Source organism: Chelonia mydas, chromosome 5 (genome assembly GCF_015237465.2).
Source record: "Chelonia mydas isolate rCheMyd1 chromosome 5, rCheMyd1.pri.v2, whole genome shotgun sequence".
NCBI classification, from domain to species: Eukaryota; Metazoa; Chordata; order Testudines; family Cheloniidae; genus Chelonia; species Chelonia mydas.
In genome coordinates, this window is record NC_051245.2 from 89,901,349 (window position 1) to 89,924,669 (window position 23,321).

General features: G+C 42.8%; 1 protein-coding gene and 1 long non-coding RNA gene across 10 annotated transcripts in view; one reads left to right on the forward strand and one right to left on the reverse strand.

Moving 5' to 3' along the window:
* FRMD3 (FERM domain containing 3) overlaps positions 1-23,321 on the forward strand; it is a 228,458-nt gene that overhangs the window by 194,473 nt on the left and 10,664 nt on the right. For all 7 annotated transcript variants that reach the window (XM_027827911.3, XM_043546493.1, XM_007065535.4 and 4 more), the window contains 3 exons: positions 1,839-1,913; positions 2,733-2,801; positions 8,948-9,069. In XM_027827911.3, coding sequence (XP_027683712.1) covers positions 1,839-1,913; positions 2,733-2,801; positions 8,948-9,069 — 266 coding nt within the window. The remainder of the gene's footprint in view (positions 1-1,838; positions 1,914-2,732; positions 2,802-8,947; positions 9,070-23,321) is intronic.
* Positions 20,228-23,321, reverse strand: part of LOC114020785 — a 30,035-nt gene continuing 26,941 nt past the window's right edge. The window contains exons 5-6 of one of the 3 annotated variants that reach the window (XR_005225739.2): positions 21,598-21,683; positions 20,251-20,586 (exon numbers count right to left, since the gene is read on the reverse strand). This is a non-coding gene — a long non-coding RNA (uncharacterized LOC114020785). Of the gene's footprint in view, positions 21,684-23,321 lie in introns of all 3 variants that reach the window. The other 2 variants (XR_005225738.2, XR_006290851.1) reach the window with 2 other exon arrangements.

Genomic DNA, 23,321 nt, shown 5'->3' on the forward strand with positions numbered 1-23,321 from the left:
ATTTTCATTTAAAAAAAACCAAACAGACTTGCATGCAATTCCTGCTGGTGAGACATTCCCTTGGTTAAATTTGAATCATGGTTTCAAGTTTTCTTTTCAACCATAACAAGTAGAAACTTAACTCTTTTAAGAATGAAGGCTGAGATTCTGTTCCCTTCATGTGACTCTAGGAGCTAGGGATCTAGACATGCCTATCCCTTAATCCTGCCTTGTATTAAAATATTTGTGTGATTATTTGCACACAGTTATAAGTAAGAGTTTCTTCAAGGTTGGGGAAGAAATATGAAATCCACCTGACATTTCAAAACTACAAAATAGCAGAGAGATTGGCATATCTGGAGCCCATATTGTTCCTTGATGTTCATAAGCCAGACCCCCTCCATCCCCCAAGCTCTGATTAACGTAGCCAAAGGCTGTTGCATGCTGATTCAAAGTGACTGGACTAGGTAGACTCTACACGTACATAGACTGTGTGAAGACACAGAAAATATGTTTTCTGGCTGTTTTCTGAGTGAGGAACTCCTGTTCTTCTGTTTCATATTTGTTTCAGTGATACCAGCATGCTCACTGCAGCATCCATGTGGGGAGTCCTTGTGTGGCTTGCTGGAGGAAAAAGGGTTCGTGCCACTTTAAGGGGCCCTCCCCTTACAATGGGTAGTAGAAGGGGAGGGAGGGAAAGTTTACCAACATGGATCAGGAAGGGGGGGAGAGGAGCAAGATGCAGTTGGGACAGGTCTGGGGAGGGCACTGCCTTCCTGCTGACTGAGAGAATGAGGGCTGGGTATTTATATCCCAGGCAGTCCCAAAAAAGCCTTCTCTTACCCAGATCAGGCTGGCATTCGCACCCATGAATTTGTAAAAGGGCCAGGTTTCCTCATTACTCACTATGCTAGTTGCCCTTTTCTTTGGGGGCTGGGAAATAGTTTTTCCCTCACCACCAAAAGGCTGAGGTTGTGCAGGGTACTTGTCTTCCCCATAGCAGGTCTGGGACCTGGTGGGACGGGTGTGTATTCGTGTGTGAGGGGTGATTAGGCTATAATGTCACAATGTAGTACATAAAACTTACGGCAGATGTCCATAATGGAAGGGATACAGTTATCAGATAAAATGGACTGGAAAAGGATTTGAAGGAAAGCATCCCTTAAGGAAGCTGAGGGAGGGGAATTTTGGGGCTATTGTGTCTCACAGCAGGGAGACGATTCCCCCCCTCCTTTTATAGCCCCCGTTCACTTCAAACAGGGGGAGACTGGCAGGATCTCATAAATGGGCTGGCTGGGACCAGGTGAGGATTATATGGAAATGATTAAGCAAATTATGATGATCTGCACTGTACCATTTATTGCCAGGTTCTTCCAGATTTTTAGGTGAATAAAGATGTGGACTAATTAAACCACATCCATTACCTCCTGTCCTTCTGGCATGGCTAGGCAGTGTGGAGGTAACTACATCTCTGTCCTAATCCTCCCATGTACAGGATAGTGTAAGAACCCTTGCTGGGTTCTATGGTGCTTGGTTTACATGGTGTATATATAAACTTCTACAGGCCCTGTAGGCACATGTTTTACTTTCTTGCTCTGTTATCCAGATAATCACTCATTGGTATGCAGTCTTTCCATACTATCTAAATTGTGAGATAACTCTGTTATGTTTCACATGTAATTTTATGTTGAAATTATTACACATACCACTACAAAAGTTTTAAACTGCCAATTATAGAATATTATGGTATAGTTGAAGAATAATACAGTTGGTCATTTGTCTTGCTCATTTCTGTATATTAAGTTGCTTTTTACACTTTTTGAAAATGTGACAACCATGTACTCTTCTTTTTCTGGAAGGTATGCAAAATCAAGTCAGATCAAGACGATGTCCAGCAGCAAAATATTTTTTAAAGGCAGTAGATTTCGATATAGGTATGCACTTTCTTGTCCTTATGTTTTTTTTAAGATTAACCATTCTGAGGGTGGAAGAGAGCTTGGAAAATTATTAATGGGAAATTAATGAAGCCTTTACCTCTAGGGTACCCAATGCAGGTCAGTAGGGATTCAAAGCCTGATTGCTCTTCACTGTCTTTTATGAAATTAGTTGGTGGTTTCATTTAGATCCTAGTGAACAGTGTTTCACATAAGAAAAAAAGCCACAATATCCTTTGTTGCAGTCTCAAGACAAGACAAAACTTGGATAGCATAGAGATTGAACTACTCTCACCAGGTGCTTCTAGAATCAGGGTAGACACACATTGGTCAGACAGTGGGGTGAAACTCATGCTGACACAGCTCTTCTGTTCTTGTTCTGCAGATAAATGATCTCCTGTATTTTCAGAGGGAGCACTACACTGATTTCTGATAAATTAAAAAATAAAAGTACTCTGGTATCCTGTCTTCTAAAAATGTGTTGCTTTTCTTTGTGGCCATTTTAATAGTTCATGTTACAGCTACATATTAATGTTAACATAAATTAAAAAAATCCCTCAAAAGTTGCTTGAATATTCGAATTCATAAAAAGAAAAGGAGTACTTGTGGCACCTTAGAGACTAACCAATTTATTTGAGCATAAGCTTTCGTGAGCTACAGCTCACTTCATCGGATGCATAGTGAGCTGTAGCTCACGAAAGCTTATGCTCAAATAAATTGGTTAGTCTCTAAGGTGCCACAAGTACTCCTTTTCTTTTTGCGAATACAGACTAACACGGCTGTTACTCTGAAACCATTCGAATTCATGTTTCCTTACAGTGGAAAGGTCGCCAAAGAGGTTGTTGAAGCAAGCTCTAAAATCCAGAGAGAGCCTCCTGAAGTGCACAGGTATGTTTTGATACTTTAACTTTAAGGACCAAAGAAGATGAGTCTGCTTTACACAGAAAAAGTCACTTCGGTTACTATGGGACAAAGGGACCATCATTCTGAGCAGCCATTTGAGACAATCAATCCTAATGGAAGATGCTAAGTTAGTATAATACAAGTGTCTCTGTATCACTTTTTCTGTCCTAGGTAAGCGAGTTGAATCAGTATTGACCTGAAATTCCTTTTAATCAATCAGTAAAATAGTTCACTGGCCTCTGTATCACCAAGTAGGAAGTATGATCCTGGGAAAAAAAAATCACCTGCATTTCAGCCCCAGTCATTGACCTGTTTTTAATTTTTTAGGAGGAGGGATTTATGTAGCAACTTATCCACTGACTTAAAACCAGTTTAAAGAGAGAGGAGAATAGTTCTTATCTCATCTGGGAAAAAGTTCTCTGGTTTGTTTTTTCTAAAGCTATACTGTTGGACCTTTGAAAATAGACAGGTGTCTTCCTGAGACATGTCACTCATTGTACAGCCAACAGGAGTTGATCAGACCCTGATCAAAACAAATGGAAATGGAAAACTTGCACAAACTCCATGATTAGAGACTAAGCAGAAGAAAGGAAAGAAATGCCAGGAGGAAAAGAAACACTTTAGAAAGCTTGAAAAACATATTTATTGTGTCAGAGACCAGAGTGATTGCTTAGTTTTTTTAATATTTGCAGCCACAGCCAGTGTAAAGTTAATTTTCCATTACTCTTGTGTGTGAAGTTTGTGTGACCTTTTTTTCGTTGTATCCTGAAATACCAGCTATCCCTTGGTGAAGCGTGGAGCATTGCCCTAAGTTAGGCTCTTAATAATGTCTAAAAGGTAATCTTCATAAAGATTCAGTTGTGTTGCCCTTAACATGGGTATACATGGTTATTGAATAACATTAACCAGGTTACATTTAAATGATGCACCAAACGGAGGATTTAAAAATTAGGTGTCTAAATAAGAGTATACAAAAATAAGTGGGCAGGTCTTCCATTGAGATTGAATGCATTATTTAAGTGTGCAAGTGCACATTAACATAGGAGATCCATATGATTGTCCAAGTTGTCTTGATTTATTCTTTGCTGTCCATTTTCTATCAGTCCTTTCTGAGGGATAAATATGATTTTGATTTTTTTGTTAAAGATTTCTTTTGCATTTGGCTTTTCTGTGTTTTAAAGCATTGCAAAAATAATATAAGTGAGCGGTGACAAAATACATAACTTCTGTTGCCTACGCTGAGGGTTTACTCTACATGGCACAAAATTGCTGCATGAACTTAACTGCCTTTTCTTTTGATAACTATTTTAAGTAGTGTGTCATTTTGTGATGAGAAGAATATTGCTTTAGTAGAATGTGGGCAAGTACCCTTCTCACCCTATACTGAAAAAAGGTCCACACACTATGGAATCGGAAACTTGCCCTCATTCGAGTGTTTGGCTCTTTTAACAAAAACCTTTACAGCATACTACTGGGGCTCCTGCCTACAATCTGTTCTATTAATTTAAATAGAATATATAGCCCAAAGGTGTTAGTATAACCCACTCACTGTCCAGTGTTTAAACAAGGTTCGGGGTTTGGTATACGGAGACCTCAGCCTGCTTAGCACCCTGGCAAACACACCATTAATAAAAATTATTTTACCCTTTTATTAAAGATGAAGAAAAGAAGGAAAAACCGTTGAAGCATTTGAAATGTAAAGTATTAAGTGAGGCCTTCATTTTAACAACATCCCTTTTCACTTTCCATTTCCCTTTAGCTGGAGTGAGTTTTTCAGAAGGAAAAGCCACCTTGTTTGACAGTCTCTTAGATAGTATGGTAGATGAGATGGTAATGACTGTCCTTTGGGGGAAAAGAGAAGCTAGTTGAGACGGCTTGGAGCTGCTACTGTTGCTGTTAAGGTCTGATCCCATAGGCACTGACTCTGTGGGTGCTCCAGGAAAAAAATTAGTGGGTGCTTAGCACCCACTGGCAGCCAGCTCCCCCTCCCCCCCCCAGCGCCTCCTGCCCACTGGCAGCCCTGCCGATCAACTGCTCCCCCTCCCTCCCAGTGCCTCCTGCCCACCGCAATCAGCTGTTTCACAGCATGCAGGAGGCGCTGGGGGGAAGGGGGCAAAGCTGAGATGGGGCATGCTTAGGGGAGGGGGCGGAACTGGGTGGGAAGAGGCAGGGCTGGAAGAGGCGGGCGGGGGACTTGGGAAGTGGGGTGGGGGCATGGCCTGGGGCAGGGCAGGAAGAGGCGGGACAGGGGTGGGGGCATGAGGGAAGGAGTGGGACCTGGGGCGGGGTGGGGGTTGAGCATCCCGTGGGTCCATAGGAAGCCAGTGCCTGTCTGATCCTGTTTCATCCCAGGTGGTGGTTGGGATTCATCTGGAAACATCTGAGGTGGTGATGGGGTGTGTGTGTGTGTGTCTCTCCCTCTCCCTCTCTCTCTCTCTCTCTGGTCAGGACATCTCTCAGGAGTAGGACAAAGAAGGTCCGGGGTCACAGGAGACAGTGGGGATAGCAGCTTGGGTGGTGAAGCCTCCTCCACTAGCCAATTTTGTTCCTGAAAGTCCTTTTGTGTAAGGACCCACAAAGGGAGTGATTGGTGGAATAGCCTATCCCCTCATTATTTTGTCCACCCATAAGACGTAGTTTTTGATACACCAATTTTGGTTCACTGATTTCTGGTTCCACGCTTTTCTTGTTTACCAAGTATGATCTGAACAGAGTCATTGATTTATATCAGTAGGCCTTTTTGTTTGGACTAATTCGGTCTGTCTGACTCCCTTTTGTACTTTTTCCCATCAACATTTGTTGTTCTAAGTTACTGTGACCTCTTACGAACTTTCACTCACTTCTTATAGTTAACTCACAACTACAGTAAATATGTGGGCCCAATTACCACAACCCAAAATATTCTCTTGAAAGAACTACTCCATTCTTCTTTGAGAGATGTCCCTGTGGGTGCCTACTCCAGGTGTTGGTGTGTGCCTTTGCTCAGAGATTTTTACAGCAGTACCTTTGCGGGCTGCCCATGCATGGTGCCTGCCTCACGCGCTGACAGTGCCTCAATATTGTGCGCTCGTGGCCCGGGCTCCTCAGTTCCTTCTCTACTGTCCCCGGCCTGAGACAGAGCTCAGCCGTCTCACTCAAGGATTTTCACTTTTAGACAGTCAGTTGTTTATACAGTTTATCTAGTATTTTAGTCCAATAAGTTTTATTTCCTCTCTCCCCTTTTTCTCTTAACTACCCCCTCCGCCCCCCGTTCCCAGTTTTTTTCTGTCACTCACTTAGACAGTTTATATTATGCCTGGCTTGCCAGGTTTTAAGAGATGTACTACATGCAGAGAGGCCATCCCTATCTCTGATGGCCATTCTCAATGTGTTTGTTGTTTGGGGGATTCCCACGTCCCCCAAAAGTGTGCCCACTGCAGTAAGCTGAAGGCTAGGGCATGAAAGGATGGAGACCTGAGGCTCAAGTTAATTCTAATGGAGAAGTCCCTCAGACCTGTCTCTGATCCAGGTCAGGAGTCCTACTCAAGACAAAGCCCGCCTAAGTCCACGAAGGATTAAAAATGGCCAGCTTCATCACCTCACAGAAACCAGTCGGCCTCCAAGTGGTCTCCGAGCAAGTCTCCGGCTCAGCACATATGACACTCTGGGCACCTCCGGTACCATGCGTACCCCAGCTGCTGCCAGTATGCACTGCTCCAGTGTCTAGGCTACAGGCTTAAAGTTGCCTGCCTCTTCTAATACGCCACTGCTCTGCACTGCAAAGGACTCGGTGCCAACTCAGCTGAGTCTGCCCAGGCCACACAACTACAGTTGCTGTTGTGGCACCCACACCTGAACCACCTATGCAGACGCATACGGTGCCGCACCAATCTGCGCTGGCCGACCCTACGGCACCGCCGCTGCACCCAGCGCAGTATATTCTGGCTCCTTCTACCTCAGCACTGCAGTTTATTCATTCGAGCGATTTGCTAGTCTCACCAACCCCCATTACTTGGTACCGGTCTCTCACTGGAACTGTCTGCATGGCACTGACAACTATCCCCTATTCCCTCTCACTTTTCTAGTGATGAGGACGACAAAGTGGAGGGAGTTTTTTCACCATACCATTCCTCCCCACTTCTGACTCCTGCTAGCATGGGACCAAGGAGATCAAGGTCCTCATATGCCAGGGACTTACCACCCTGGTATGGACACTCATGGATGGCAACCTTCCCCAGACAATGGCATTACTGGAGCCCTTGGGTTTTCTACAGCAGAGACCACAGTAACCAACACAGCCCACGAAGATCTGCTCCTGAACCTGTGCACACTTTCGCAGCGGATGGACAGGAGCAATCTGCAATGGACATTAGACCGCTCGCTCAACCCTGGCACCTGCTCTTGGTTCTCTCATGCTTGATGCACCAACCATTTGAGCCGCTAGCAACATGCTTCCTCCTACATCTATCCATGAGAACTTAGTTTTTAGTTGTGATTACATCCACCAGACGTGTTGGAGCACTCATGGCTGACCCCCGTACACTATATATTTTTTTAAGGACAAAGTCATGCTCCAAATGCATCCCAAATTTATTCCCAAGGTCCACTCGTCCTTCCACATCAACGAACCTATCCACTTACCAACCTTTTCCCCTAAACTGCACACAAATTCTTTTGAATCAACAATGCACACACTCGACGTGCGTAGAGCCTTGTTTTTTGACTTGGATAGGACTAAGCCATTTAGGGCTTCCCCAAAACTTTTTATTTCAATTGCAGAATGATCCAGAGGCAAATACCACCTCTACCCGGAGACTATCCAACTGGATAACAGACTGCATCCGCCTATGCTACCAACTAAAGAAGATGAATCCTCCAACTTCTGTTAGGGCACACTCCACCAGATCTGTGTCAACATCTGTGGCATTCTTACGTAACATTCCCCTCACAGATATTTGCAAAGCTGCCACCTGGGCTTCAGCGCATACCTTTACTAAACATTATGCTCTTACTCAGAAGCCCCTGACCGACATTTGAATGGGCCGAGGTGTGCTGTCTACAGCTTTCTTACCAGATCTGAAGTCCCTACCTCCTTAAGAGAGACTGCTTTTCAGTCACCTGGAGTGGAGCACCCACAGGGACATCTCTTGAAGAGGAGGAGGAGGTTACTCGCCTATGCAGTAACTGACGTTCTTTGAGCACTGTGGGTGCTCCACTACCCACCCTCCTCCCCTCCACTTCGGAGTGTGGAGTGGTCGCCATTGTAGAGAAGGAACTGAGGAGCTTGGGCCGCGCGCGCGATATCAAGGCACTGTCAGCACGTAAGGCAGGCACCGCACATGTGCGGCCCTTGCAGGTACTGCTGTAAAAATCTCCGAGCGAAGGGGCAGGATGCATCAACACTTGGAGTGGAGCACCCACAAGGACGCGCATCTCGAAGAATGTCAGTTACTGCACAGGTGAGTTAACGTCCTTGTCTTCTTAACACGTGACTAAGATAGTGAGCCAAGTGGCTGAGTGAGTCAGTTAGAACCTTCTTTACCTTCCCTAACAAGATCAACACTTGCTAACAGGGAAGGCTGTACCAAAGAGCTAATAATAATAAACAACTAATAAAAACAGATTGAAAGCACGTTGTAGAGACAGTGTCTGGAGTGAGAGCTGTTCCTCATGTAGTGACGAGAGTGGCAGAAACACTCATTGTTTATTCTTAAGTCTACACTTTCAAAACCACAGAAGGTCCTTGAGCCAGTCCCAAAGACAGTGGAGCATGGTTCTTCAGCAAAATGATTAGCATTCTCTCTCTAAGGGGCCGTATTCTCCTCACTGCTGTGCAGCGTAGAGTGGAGCAGTAAAGCTGAAATGCGGTATAAAATGAGAAAATGTGAGGCTAAATGAAGCAGGAAGCCCCCCTACTGCAGAGCCACTACTGGCCCCTCTGCACCACTTCAGATGCAGAGTCACCATTCAGCCAAGGGCGTGACCTAATAGATAGGGGAGGAGTCAAAGCATATTCACTGTAAGTGGCATGTTCTCCTTGGGGGCCCATTATAACTTATTCAAAATTATTTTGAGGCAAGGGTAAAGGCAGTTGTATTTATTTTGTAATGATTTCTTGTGAACAAACTGATGCTGTTTATCTTTGCTTTTAGAACCAGCATTCCTCAGAGTTGTAGCTCTCATTCCTTGAATAAACAACTCATAATCAATATGGAACCACTGCAGCCCCTCCTCCCTTCTCCAAGTGAGGAAGAAGAGGTTCCTTTAGATGAAGGTGAGTCAATTACCTCACTGGTTCATACTCGAAATCATAACTGTTATAAACTGTTATTAAAACATTCCTGTGCACATGGAAAGATTAATTAAAGGTGCAATATCAACTTAGTAAGTGTGGAAATAGCTGTACAGTTACCACTAGGAATTACACCATTAACTCCTCAGTGCACCGTATTGAAAAATTATTACTAATTCTGAGAGCTGTGTGGTATGAAAGCTCCATGCAAGTAGCATGACTTAAGAATAATTGTCTTGGTGAGGAATTAATGGGGATAACAGTTTGGAGATCCTCAGGTGAAAGGCACTCAAAAAACACACACACAGCCTCACAACATACCTGCAAAATAGGTAAGAAGTATGGGGATCATTCCACTAAATAATGACATGCAACGAACTCTATGATGGAATGTGGCAGCTGTTTGAGATTGCACTGCAAAACTACATAGAATTTAAGGACATAGTGAAGAATACCAGCCCAAATTCTCTGCTAATGTAACTCCATTGACTCCTGTGGACATTATTCTGAGGAGACTCTGAACATTTGAGCATATTCTTTATGAAAAGAGGATGTCTACATGTTTGCTTATTCACTGCTTTTTCTCCACATTCTGCACCTAACTCTCAGATGAAGTGTTCATTAAAGATCCCATAGCATGGTTTTTAAAAGTAAGGGTATGAATCTTAACATCTTGGCTTAATTTCAACATACATAAATACATTATTTCTACCTAAAAATTCCCCCTGTAGATTCAATAGAAATATGGAAAGCCAATAGTATTTCACCAGAGAATTAGATTTCATTGGGCTGGAGATCAAATAATTTGTGGTTTCACATTGCTGCCTCAGGAAGTACTGCAGTACTGCAGCAGGAAGTACTAGAAATCTCACAAGTGTGTCTGTTTTTTCATAAGAGTTCTACCTTCCTTTAACAGACCCCAAAAGTGAAATCTTGGCTGTATTGATGTCAATGGGAATTTTGCCTGTTACTTCAGTGGGGTCAGGATTTCATCCAAAGGGGTTGGATGATGATTGGCTAAGCATTTGAATGTTTGGGTACTTAGCTAAACATCTGGTCACTCACCCATTACTGTAGATAACTATGTAATTAGTGTTAATTTACAATAAATTACTTGTTAGCTACAGCTTTGAAAGGTGTGTATTTATGGTGACTTCTTTATCTGGTTCCCAGATAATCACCAAATACTGTGTTACTAGAAGACAGTTATCACAATTACAGAATAATCCACCTTGTTACTTGTAAAAAACAGTCTTTTTTGCAAAATCAGCTAATGTCCCATCTAGGGTTTCCTAGCTGCAGAAGTATATATAGCTGGAGCAGCTGAATTTACTGTTGGTTATGATGAAAAGTGTGCAGTAGTGAAATCCAATTTTGAAAACTGTCAAGGGTAGTGCTCACTGAATAATGTTGATACACTTCAAATAAATAACATGTACAGTTCAGTAGCCACCTTGACTTTCAAATAGATATTGATATAGTTACTTTAGAGGTAAAGTTGTAAGACCTAATGTGAATGTTTGTCTATGGATTGTCTCCTAGGAGGTACCATATGCATAATTAAATTACTATGACTGCTAGTAATAATACTTAGCACTTGTATAGTATTTTCCTCCATAGATCTTAAAGTGACTTTGTTATGGGGTTTGGGGTGCAATCCAGCCCAGAGAGGGGCTGTGTCACCACTTCCTCTGCAACCCTGGATGCCTCTCAACAGCTTTGCTGTTGTAGCTCCCAGCCTGGGATATTCACAACTAGCCTGCAAGCATACAGGTCACACTCTGAAGTTTCTGTGTGCTAGACAGCCCTAGTTCAGTGGCTGTGACCCCAGCAGCCTGTCTACAGCTCCGCTCTGGCTTACACCACCAGCCTTGGTCACATCCAGCAAGGTGATCCCACCACACTCCCAGTCCTGAATTTTCCCAAAACCATATGCTCTGTAATGTCCAGCCCTCTTGTGGACCACTCAGAGAAATAATAAGGTTAGTTTGTTCCTGTAAAGACACACAAGCACATCACAGCTTATTAACTGGGGTAAATACATTCTTCCTGGTAAACCCACACTGAATTAGCTTATAGTTAAAATAAAACAAATTTATGAATAGGACATAAGTTAAGTGATGCCAAGTAAAAGGAATAAAGGTAGAAAGGGTTGCAAGCAAATAAAAGTGAAAACATGCATTTAAAAGTCTAAACCTTAATCTGGCAAGGTACGGACTGTTCAAGATGGTTTCTCTCACGAATCTTCCTTCTTCCCAGCCATGGCTGACTTTCCCTCAGTCAGGACCTTCCAATAAAGTACAAGGTGCTGTCTTTCCTTGTCTTCCTAGGTGAAAGATCTTTGCCTAGACAGGTTTCTCAACCATATTCAGTTTCCAGAGATTTTAGACCCTCACCCCACACCCCAAATTGAAGGACCCATCTGTCTCGGCTTGTACAAACTCCACTCCCTTGTTTCTGTCTCGTGATGGAGGCCAAAGATGGCTTCTGTCTTTTCTTATATCTTCCAACGTTCAGTGACTTCTTTTCAAGAGTCAGGATGACCTCATGCTTTTCTTCTCTTCTTGTGAACTTCCCAGTCCTTTGCTCATTTCTGTGTAAATGGGGCTTCTATTGTTTTGCTTCCACCATGCTTACTTTACACAGGAGACAGGTAAATAGCTGCCTTCTCTCCTGTCTGGCAGGGAACCCATTTCCCCCTGTTTGGCCACATACTTTAATAAATAGTATCATTAAGTATCCATATATCCTCATATAGTGTTAATACAGGCATTTCACAATTATATTAATTAACAGTGTGCTATCAGCTTTCAGAAAAGATCTCATTCAGTACACTTTTTTATAATACAGTAATATTGTATATAAACATTTCATTTAATATTGTATATATTCAGGTAATTCAATTCACTTAAGGTTCAGCCCTACCATCTTTATATGGATTCTTCTGAGAGTTACCCCTCAAAGTAAAGTTCATTTAAGCTGTGAGGAAGGCAACCTCATGAGGAGAGATTAACAAGATAGGGATTTTTCAGCTTGGAAAAGAGATGACTAAAGGGGGATATGACAGAGGTCTATAACAGGAGTTCGCAATCTTCATTGCACTGCAACCCCCTTCTGACAACAAAGTTACTACATGACCCCAGGAGGGAGGTGGAGACTAAGTCCCGCTGCCTCGGGTGGAGGGAGAGGGGGCTGCAGTCTGAGCCCCGCCAGCCCAGGTGTGGGTAGAGTTTGGGCTTCAGCTTCAGCCCTGGGTCCCAGCAAGTCTAATGCTGGCCCTGGAAACCCCATTAAAATGGGGTTGCGACCCACTTTGGGGTCCTGACCCACAGTTTGAGAACCGCAGGTCTATAAAATCGTGACTGGTGTGAAGAAAGTAAATAAGGAAGTATTATTTACTCCTTATAACACAAGAACTAGGGGTCAGCGAATGAAATTACTAGGCAGCAGATTTAAAACAAACAAAAGGAAGTATTTCTTCACACAATGCACAGTTAACGGGTGGAACTCTTTGCCAGAGGATCTTGTGAAAGCCAAGACTATAACAGGGTTCAAAAGAATGGGATAAATTCATGGAGGATAGCCAGGATGAGCAGGGATGGTGTCCCTAGCCTCTGTTTGCCAGAAGCTGGGAATGGGCAATAGGGAATGGATCACTTGATTACCTATTCTGTTCATTCCCCCTGGAGCACCTGGCATTGGCCACTGTCGAAAGACAGGATACTGGGCTAGATGAACTTTTGGTCTGATCCAGGATGGCCATTCCTATGTTCTCCGGTGGAGAAGGAAGCTCTATGCTCTTTCTTCCTCCACTTGTTAGCTTAATAGGTTTGTTTACTTAATATGTAAAAATGGACCTTCATTGTCTTTGTCTGAAGACTGGGGTGGTCAGAGAATCAAATGCACGTTTCTTTTTCTAAGGCAAACCTATTTACCAACTCTCCCTGCATGCCTACTTTAAACACACTTTAATCATAATTTTGAGCATATATTCATAACTCTTAATACCCACTGTGTGCTTACATCATGCAAAAATATTAATTATTAGTGAGTTATTAGTTTTCAGATGATACCTCACAAGGCATATTTTGTACAAAGATTATTACAATAGTGTGTAGGGTGTGACTACAGAGGTGCTTGTGTCAGTCTTATGAACAGGGGTAAGCATTAGTAGTTTCTTTACACAGATGGGGAACAGAGTCCCAGAGCAGTTACATGACTTGTCTGTGTTCACATGGTTAACTGGTAGCAGAGCCAGCAGTAAAAACCAGGTTTCTTGACTCCCAGACCAGTGTTAGCACTGTCAATATTTCACCTGTTAGCCTAGCACCTCTTGCTTGTCCCTGAATTTCAATCAACCTTATACATGGTAGCTGAATGAGTTGCCCAATATGCAGTGACTTGGTGGTTTCTTGTGTTGCCATTTTAATGAGCTCCTTGAAAATATCCCTTTGCTTCCTAAAATTGCCCGAGAGATTAATTCACAAGTTGGTCAAGTCTATGAGAAGTATGAAACTAAATTACTTGACAGAAACTGCCAGGCAATGAGGTAGATTTCATGCCAATTATTTGAAAGTTGCTAGGTAACAAAGACATCAGAGTGAACTCCAGCACAAGAAACCTTGTGTAGGTCTGAAGTTGTTCAAAATATCCTATTTGTTTGTGTGTAGGAGAATTGTTTCAGAAGAGAAAACAAACAGAATGTAGGGACTAAAAATAAATCCCCAGCATTCTAACCTATCTAATGTCATTCCTAAAAATCTAAGCACGTTGTGTAGACTTGCCTGTAAAATGAAATTCTCTTCCATAAATACACAAGTTGTTCAGTAATGCTGTGTGGTATTGCTAGTTTTCTCCGAGGCCAAAGCATGAATAGTACAGAAGGAAGGGTGTTCTGACTGGACAAGAGGTCATGGCAGTCCATTGCAGTGCAAGCAAAAACCAATAGACTTTGATGATGGCATAAAAAATTACTGTTCTGTCAGTTAGAGAAGTTTTAAAAGTGAATAATAAAAAAGCATTTCTGTTTAGAACAAACAAGCAGATCCGAATTTTCAAAGTTTGGTGCCTGGTTTGTCATGTGGGCACTTAAATTTGCAAGTAATCACTCAAATATCAGGTTGAAATGACTTGATGCCAGTTTGAACACCCAGATGCAGAACTGGTTGCTCTATCTTAAGCCCCAAAGTTTCAAAATTATATTCTTCTTCGAGTGCTTGCTCATGTCGATTCCATTGTAGGGGTGCGTGCCCACGTGCGGGGCCATCGTATATCTTTGCCTTAGCGGTATCTGTAGGGTTGGTTGTGGCACCCTCTTGAGTGCCGCGCTCATCCATCGGTATATTAGGCACTGCCAGATCTACGCCCTCTCAGTTCCTTCTTACTGCCCGTGGTGGATAGTCGGAGCGCCTTTCCCTTTCCTTCCAAGGGTTAGCAGTTCTTCTACTTCAGTCTTCAAGCCTTAAGGCCTTGTAAATAGTTTGTTTACAGTAGTTAGTTAGTAGTTAGTTATTTTATGTTTTAATCTAAACTAGTGAGCTTTGACCGGAGTGCTTGCGGAATCTCTCTGCTTGGTTCACTCAAGTGTGCATTGTTTTCTTCACATTGAGGGAGAGGCAGACTGGGTATTAAACCCATATACTGACCAGATTTGACCAGGGCAGGATGGTACTGCTCTGGGGTCCCAGGCTGGGAAGCTGGTAGAGAGCCTGCGTGTAACTGCAGCTGTGTGTGCCTACCTGTATGAATTCTGGTAAAAGTACAGGCTGGAGGGCTTTGAAGCTTTCCACAGCAGTACAGTGTGAGAGGGAACCCAGGCTGGTGGGTCAGGGGGCTCAGTGGTACCGCAGTTGCAGGTGGCACCCCAGGGGGATCTTATCACAAGTGCCTCCACCAGCAACTGTGACCGCCCACTTGACTAGCGATCAGGCTTTGTTGGCAGCCTACCTGGCCCAGGTGTCGATTCAGGATATCTGCAGGGCCACTACCTGGTCATCTGTCCACATGTTTACGTCTCATTATGCACTTACCCAGCAAGCCCAAGACAATGCTTGCTTCAGTAGAGCAGTGTTGCAAGCCGCACAACCGTGAACTCTGAGCCAACCTCCAGGGATACTGCTTGTGAGTCACCTAGAATGGAAACGACAAGAGCAAGCACTCGAAGAAAAAACAGTTACCTACCTTTAGTAACTGTTGTTCTCTGAGATGTGTTGCTCATGTCCATTCCATTACCTGCTCTCCTGCCCTGTCGGAGTTGCCAGTGAGAAGGAACTGAGAGGGCGTAGGGCCAGCGCCCTGATATACTGATGCATGAGCGCGGCACTTAAGAGGGCGCCACAGCTGACCCTACAGATACCGCTAAGGCAAAAATCTCCGGCTGTGCACATGGGCACGAGCACACCTGGAATGGAATGGATATGAGCAACACATCTCGAAGAACAACAGTTATGTAAGGTAGGTAACCATTTTTTCTTGTGGATGGTTTACCAGATCAGTGCTGGAAGAGCTACAAGTATAAGGATAATATTCTTCGTACTTAGTCACACTGACTAGAATGTCTTCAGGGAAAATGATAAAACTCTGCCTATGAGTAACAGAACTGAGATGGAAATGTGTATCTAATACTTTGTTTAATTATTTTATATGTTGGCAAGGACCTCCTTGCCCCTTCCTGTGCCAGGTGTCAGATTTTGCACTCCCATGTGTCTTGAGCATTCAAAAGATCATTCTCAATCAATGCATTGTAACAACAAGTGCGTGAGAACCACTGGACAGAGTGCTGATTCATACAGACACAGGCTAAGTGGTCAACAGCTATAATTAAAAGCAATGGTTCTGCTAAGAGGGAGAGTGGGAAACACCCTTTTCTGAAGCTCTACATCTTTGTCTTCATACCATTAAAACATTTTAACAAAACTACTAGGTCACATTCACAGTTTAGGGAGGACAGCTTTAAAATCTGGCCTAGCCTTCACAGGAGCACTGCCTTGAGAGGCACGTTGTCAGCACCTCTCCCACCCAGCCTGTCCCAATGTGTCCTGGGCAGGCCACACTCTCATTTTAACATTATACCTTAATTATGTCCCTCCCCCCCCACCCCCACCCCTGAAAGTTTTTAAAATGACAGTACTCCTGCATTTTTCAGACTAGTAACAGGTGCCTGTTTATATTGCTGAGCAACCTGAAACTTTGAAAAGTCTGACAAGATGAGAGAGAGGAATGCAAACCCCTAGAGAAACGAGTAGATTTGTTTAAGAAATGTGCTGGGAGATGGCACTAATTATCAGGACAGTTTCCCTGGTGATATGATAGAAATGAAGGTCAATGTCTTTCTATTTACAGTTAATGGAAAATATTTTTCTTTAAAGATACTGTCCTCTCAGGAGTCTCAATGTTGAGTCTCCAACTCCCAGTGCATGATAGGGCAGAACTCCCCTAACTCACAGTTTTTATTCTCTGAGGCCATGGGAGTTAAACGTGAGACAATTAAACCTTTCACACCCTCCCAGTCACACTCCAGCTTCCGCCGTCTTAGTTCCTGGAACCTCCTAGCAGGTTCTTTCTCAACCCTGGTCAGGGAAGGAGCTCTCTGCAGGTGTCCGGCTCGTCCAATGACAGCATCTCAGGTATCTTTGCTTGAATAAATGTTCAGTTTTTACTGGCCTGTCTGTTCTTCTGCACTATTGGCTTGGTGATCACAGAAGTAGAATCCTTTTCAGAATCCATGACCTCCTACTGCCTCTGGGCTGATCTGGTATGCTTCACTGGTATCCTCAGAGCACCTTTTTTAATGCTTTAGCATCGTAGCCTTAACACTTGGAGTCTGTCACAAGTTATGTGGCACTTTGGTGCATTTCTTAGGCTATGGCTACCCTACGAACCGCACAGCTGTAGCGCTACGGCTGTGCTGCACTAACGTGTCCTGTGTAGCCGCTCTTTGCCGGCAGGAGAAAGCTCTCTTGCCGGAATAATGAAACCACCCCCAACAAGCGGCATTAGCTATGTTGGCACGAGAGCCTCTCCTGCCAACATAGCACTGTCCACACCGGTGCTTTTGCCAATGAAACTTGTGTCCTCAGGAGTGGTGTTTTTTTTCCCCCACACCTCTGGCCGACAGAAGTTTTACCAACAAAAGTGGTAGTGTAGACAAAGCCTTAGCGATCAGCGTTCTCAAGACTCCAGTGTGTTAGGAACTCTGGAAAAAAAAATTCAGTGCCAGCTTTGGAGTATTTTTCTGAAGAAAAATAATTAGTACTTGTCATGTTCCAGGCTTTCCAGATCGATTAATCCCCCGATCCATATTGACTCTGCCTAAAGCGCTCTTAGATTTGTACGGTTCTCAACGTGGATCCAGAGTCTTGCTTTCTAGAAAAGAAACATACAGCAATGTTGTTCTTCCTGGCTATGAGGCAGAAGGAGGAAGGGAGCACAGTAATTTCAAAAAGTGTGACTATAAGTACAAGATGTCCCGCGTAGGTGAGCGTGACCTCTCTGTGGAGATGAGCATTACAGGCGTGAGCGTCAGATATGCTTGGAGATGTCATCCAGAGCCATGAAACTCTGAGAGGAGTGCTCAAGGACATTTCTAGAGGCACTCCTCAGAAACACCTGTCCATACAATAAGCTGATTTGGAGTACTTCAAACAATTGATCCTTGAAGCAGAAGCCTAAGTTGAGTCCCTGTATTATGGACCATGAAAAAGATTTTCAGTGTGGGGCAAATGGGCCCATGTGGATCTCTTTAGGTGCCTGTGATGGGGTTTACAGACCGACACTGAGGCTAAGGGAATTGTGGAGCACTATTAGGCCAAGAAGGCCTTTCCCCTCAGCAGCAGCAGAGCACGCTCCAAATGGAGGACCTGCTTAAAAGGGGACTCTGAGACTGTCTGCAGGAAGGCAGCCAGGCTTTAGCTTCTGGAACAGAGGGATCTACCTGGGAAGGATCTGGACTGTGGGTAAGACCCAGCTGGGACGCCAAGGGCCTGGGTCCTCTTGCTCTCTCATCAGGAAGAACAGGGGTAGAAACTGGGCACTGAGCTGGACAACTGACTGTCTGAATTACTGAAACTGGGAGGGAAAATGAGTGCTGGGACATGCCACAAACATGAAGAGAGAACAGGGGAGTTAGGCAGTGGCCCCGCGGAGGCTGGTCTTTTGTACCAGCAAGCGGGGACTGAGACTTTCTTAACCTGTTCCCCATTTGGCCCTGGGTTGGGACTGGTGGAAAGGGAGGGCCCAGTTCCCCCACTCGTCTCTATGCCCCCAGACACTGGAGGATCCCAGGAAATACCAGGGGACGGTGGACACTAACTCAGCCGCCAGCCCCTCAGATTGCCTGGCAGGGCCATCCTAATGTTATGAGACTGTTAAGCCATGTCCTGCTCTCTCGGCCTGCTGGACCCAAGTGAACATCAGCACAGTACCCCCACAAAACCTGCTAGGTTGCTCTCTTTTTCTGTGTCTGTAATAAAGCCTAATTCTCTTTGTGTTTATTCAGCTGTTATTTTGCCTGTCAGGAACTAGCAAAAGTAGACCAGTGTCTCTGGATCCCTTAGTCACCCGGTTAAGCAGGGCTTGACGCATTTGAAAGCCCCCTGAGTCATGGGATATGAATGTGGTTCTGACAAACTGATGAAAGTGCCATTTAAGCCACTTGATACATGTAAGCTCAAGTTTCTTACATGGAAGGTTATTCTGCTGGTAGCAGTGACTTTAGTTCGCCAATTGAGTGAGCAACCTTGAGTCTTTTTAGTGACTTTCTACCTTATGCCAAGTTTTACAACGAAAAAGGATGGTGCTCTAGTCTCACCCGGAATTCCTTCTAAAGTTGGTGATGGATCTGCCACTTCTGAACATTTTCTTGCTCTCATGCCCATCCCCTTGAGGTCCTTTTCCACCAGCTCGACAGCCAAAGGTCTGTCATACTTTATTTGGAGTAGACTAAGACTTTAGGAAGTCCACCCAACTTTTTGTTTTAATTGACACTAATTCAGTCGGCACTGTTTTAAAATCCAGGTCTAAATGACTGAGGGACTATTTTAAGACATTGTATTAATTACTGCTCTGACCTATGGAGGGCTGCAGATCATATGTCAAACAGTCTGAAGCAGAGTAGCTTTAATTGTTAGCTTCAAGTCCTTTTCAATTGAAGATTTATGCATGAATCTCTGCACACTTTTACTATGTCTTAGTATTGAGAGTTGGCTCCAGGAAAGAGCCCTTCTGATTCTTGGCACTGCAGAACTAATTCCCAAAGTCAGCTTCCCAAGCTCTTCCTCCACAGAGAGTTCTGTACTTTTTTACCTTTGTTCTATTTGAGTTGGCCACATTTGGGACATATTTTTTCTGAGAATATATCCTCTGGGACTGACAGGGTCTGTGTATGTGCCTCTTTTTGTGTTTGGAGATATCTTATCCTGCTCTCTGTATGTACCTTTACCTATCTAATTAAAAGATAGATATATAGTGAGTATACAATTGGATATACATTTTTACTTAACAATAGCTTAGAAAGCTTATGCCCAAATACATTTTTTTTAGTCTTTAAGGTGTCACCAGACTCCTCATTATTTTTGTGGATGCAGACTAACACGGCTACCTCTCTTAGTAATGCTTAGTAATGTTGGGCATTGGCCTAGATTTGTGTGTTATTGCTTTACTTTATTTTGACAAATCCCTCAAGCAGCCCAGTCTTTGAGTGAGAAACCTGTACAGATAGTATGCTTTACCTGTAATTCTTTGTTGATATTTCACTTGAAACCTGCACTTGCACACCCATATATGTAACTATACACACACTCAGGTGCTTACAGTTGTTACCCATTTTACATTTGCCAATCCAAGTTTGTATGTCAAAATATGAACTTCATGCATGCAGCAGGTACACGTGGAAATCTTATGCATATATCTTAGGCACACAACTTTAAATATTTGGCCACTTTTGCATAACAATTTTGATGTTTTAAAACAGGTTAATAAAAACACAAAATAACAGTCCGTGGCCTTTAGTATGGGGGTTTAATGCAATCTTTAAAGTTCAGAAAGATCCTTTGTGCAGTAAGGATTCTGTACTACTTCTAACCTAGTCCACTTTTCTTTTTTCTGTGCATGGAACAGAGTTATATCACACAATTTTATTTTTAAAAAATATTTTTATTGCTAAATCATTACTTCAGGTTAGAATTGCACATCACCTATTAAACATATGTACAATTATGCATTTGCATTCTTAAAATCATTCCAGTTGAATATAAAATACAACACAGATTTCTGTATATCAGATGGTGAGAAAAATGTTAAATATCTTGCATCGTAGAAACAAACTGCCTTTGATCTTAAAATTAGCAGAATAGTACTTCTGAGTGCTGATTATACCTGCTGTACAAAACAGGGTCGAGGAGGCAGCAGGGCATCAAGGCTCCGTGGCTTTTTAAAATTAAATAATTCCATTTTGAGATTGCTACAGATTGGAGGCAGGTTTTCTAGTTTTCTTGCAAATTCCTGTAAACATAATAGGCATCTTTTACTCAATTTACCTGTAATTTAATTTCTTGCTAATTGCTCAGTTATTTTTGAATGTTGAGATATTTCTCTCATTTGTGGAGCCAAGTCCATAGTGTGTGACTTGAAGTGTCTGCCTTTACTTATCTTGGTACTGAATCTTAAACATTTCTTTCTGAAGTCCCCTAGTGGATCTACATGTAATAGAATGCATAATTTGTTTTTCATGAGCTTTTCAAATTTACAGTCCTCTAACTTCAAATCAAACAAAACTGGAGGTTTAATCACCCATGACAGAAACATCCAGTTCTGCAAGCATAAATTGTTCTGTCAATGCAAAAATAACAAATGTTCCCCCACATTCCCTCTGAAAAACCTACAAAAATATACTGATTTAATGTCCTTTAGAGGCAATTAGCAGCTGTGCCAGGATTCCCTCAGAACACAATTGTGAATTCTGACCTTTAAGATATTCTCTGCATTTGTTTGAACATCATATTGTTATGTTTCCCGGGATACCCAGGGTTGTGAGGCACCTTGCTACCACCTGCCCTTCGTGTGAGGAAACTTTGTGCCTGCTTTGGGTCAGCTCCCCAGCTGCACTGGTCACGGGCAACACAAGCGCTCCCCTCTAGCCTCGCAGGCCCTGCTGCCACTCTACAGGTAGCAATTGGCACATGCCAACCCGTGAACCTTCTGAGCATCTCCTGGAGTGTCCAGGCCCTGGTCCACTGAACAATAGCAGTATTCACAGATCCTCTGCTTCTAAAGAAACAGTACATCTCAGCTTACCAGTTTCACCTCAGATCACTGTTCCGCTTAACACACAGCACTTACATATGTTTACAGTGAAATCCAGTATAAATTTATTTAACAAAGCACAGAATTCAAGTAATAGCAAGTAGAAGTACTGGAAACAAATGTATACATATAAAATAAAATCATGACATGCATTCTAGAGCCTAGACTTAATTAACAGGATACTCTCATGTCTTGTAGTGTATTGCTCACCCAACATCCTTGAAGCACTTTACAGCCAGGCTGGCCTGGGACTCTCCTTTCATGAGATAAGCATGCTGTCAGTTTGGGATGCTGTCCTGTTTATGAATAAAGACAAAAGGTTTGCTCTGGTGTATTTAGAGTGGAAAGAGACATGTGGCTTCATTGGCACCAGCAAGGACTGCCAGTACAACTGTCAGGATGGCACTATGTATGCTGTTTTATTCCATTTTCCAGTTGGAACTAGTTATGAACTATAAGCACATATGGGTTAAGTCTGTTCAGTGACCCAGCATATCTTTTGCTAACCGGTGAATGCAATGTGCTTTCTAGAGCAACACCTTTCTGATGGATGTGAACATCCTCTGGTTTTGTCCACCATCGAGAACTGGAGCACATCTCTAAAGGGAGATGCACTTTCCCAGTTGCACTTTTCTGTTCTTCTCCCACCTATTCCAGGGCACAGGACAAGTCAGACTTTGACCTTAGCTGAGGAATCTAAGTCCCAAACCTTGAAATGTAGAATACCTTTATAACCTTCCTCCCCATGCAAGAGGAATACTCAGCTTCCTGGTGAGAGCAGCTTTAAGTCCCATGCATCGGCTAGGGATCTAGCCCTAGATAATTACAAATGCACCCACAGATAACATTGGTTGTGCAACTCTGACGGCTGAATTTAATTTTTTTTAAAATAAGGATCATAGTGTCATTTTGTCCAGATACTTTGTGTGTCTTTGTTATGGCCTGTTGTTTCACCTTGCTATGTTGTAATGTTTTACATATTTTTATATTTGTGTGTAATTCAGCTGTTTTATTAGCAACTGCTAAGTGAGAAAGATGGTATTGAAGATATTGCATTATACATTATGAGACAGTTGGAAATATTTAAAAATAACCTCCTCTTCTGTTCCCTAGTGGGATATTTTTATTGGCCATGTTAGAAGCCTGTCATTTGATTCGTTCTGAGCAACTGGCTTTAGTCCTTTAAACACAGTGGAAACTTAGTGAAAGGTCAGAGCCGGTATGGGTGGTAGTTTAACAAGGCTGTGATAGAAAATATAATAGTCAGTATGGTGAAATGTCTGGTAAAAATCCAAACCAGGAAAAGTATTCATTTGCATATGGTTAACCACTGTAGCAAAGATGTGTGTATTCGCTTGCTGAGGCATGGGTCAAGGATCATAGCTAGAAGTGCTGGTAAGTTTCATTCTAATATACTCAGCTGCTTGTTGGACTCTTTTCAGAGAAGTCTGGTGTCCAGATTTTCTTTGTAGTTTGTCATACTAAAAATAGATCATTTTGAGGGAAGCAAAATATATTGTTGTTAACAGAATACTACTTTAATGGGGTAGAGAGAAGGAGGAACTACTGAGAGCTGGAAAAAGGATAAGATCAAAAGATGAATGAGATCCACTGGATAAATTATTTAACATGCTGTATATTTAAGTGTGAATTATTCATTTTTGCTAGCAAGTGGAATTTTACTCCTGCAGCCTTTCAGGAAAGAAAAAAAGATATAAACCTATGGTAAGTTTAGAAACAACAAAACAGCCCTAGAAAGAGTAGTTAGGGACCTTTTGAATGATATCTGAAATACAATAATGACTATTCTTAGCTTATCTCTGATATTTCACTAATTACAACTGACCACGTTGAACTGCCAATCCATGCCATTTTTTTCATGTAATTGAACCCCAGTGTTTTTTTGGATTTCTTTATTTTGCAATAATTGAAGG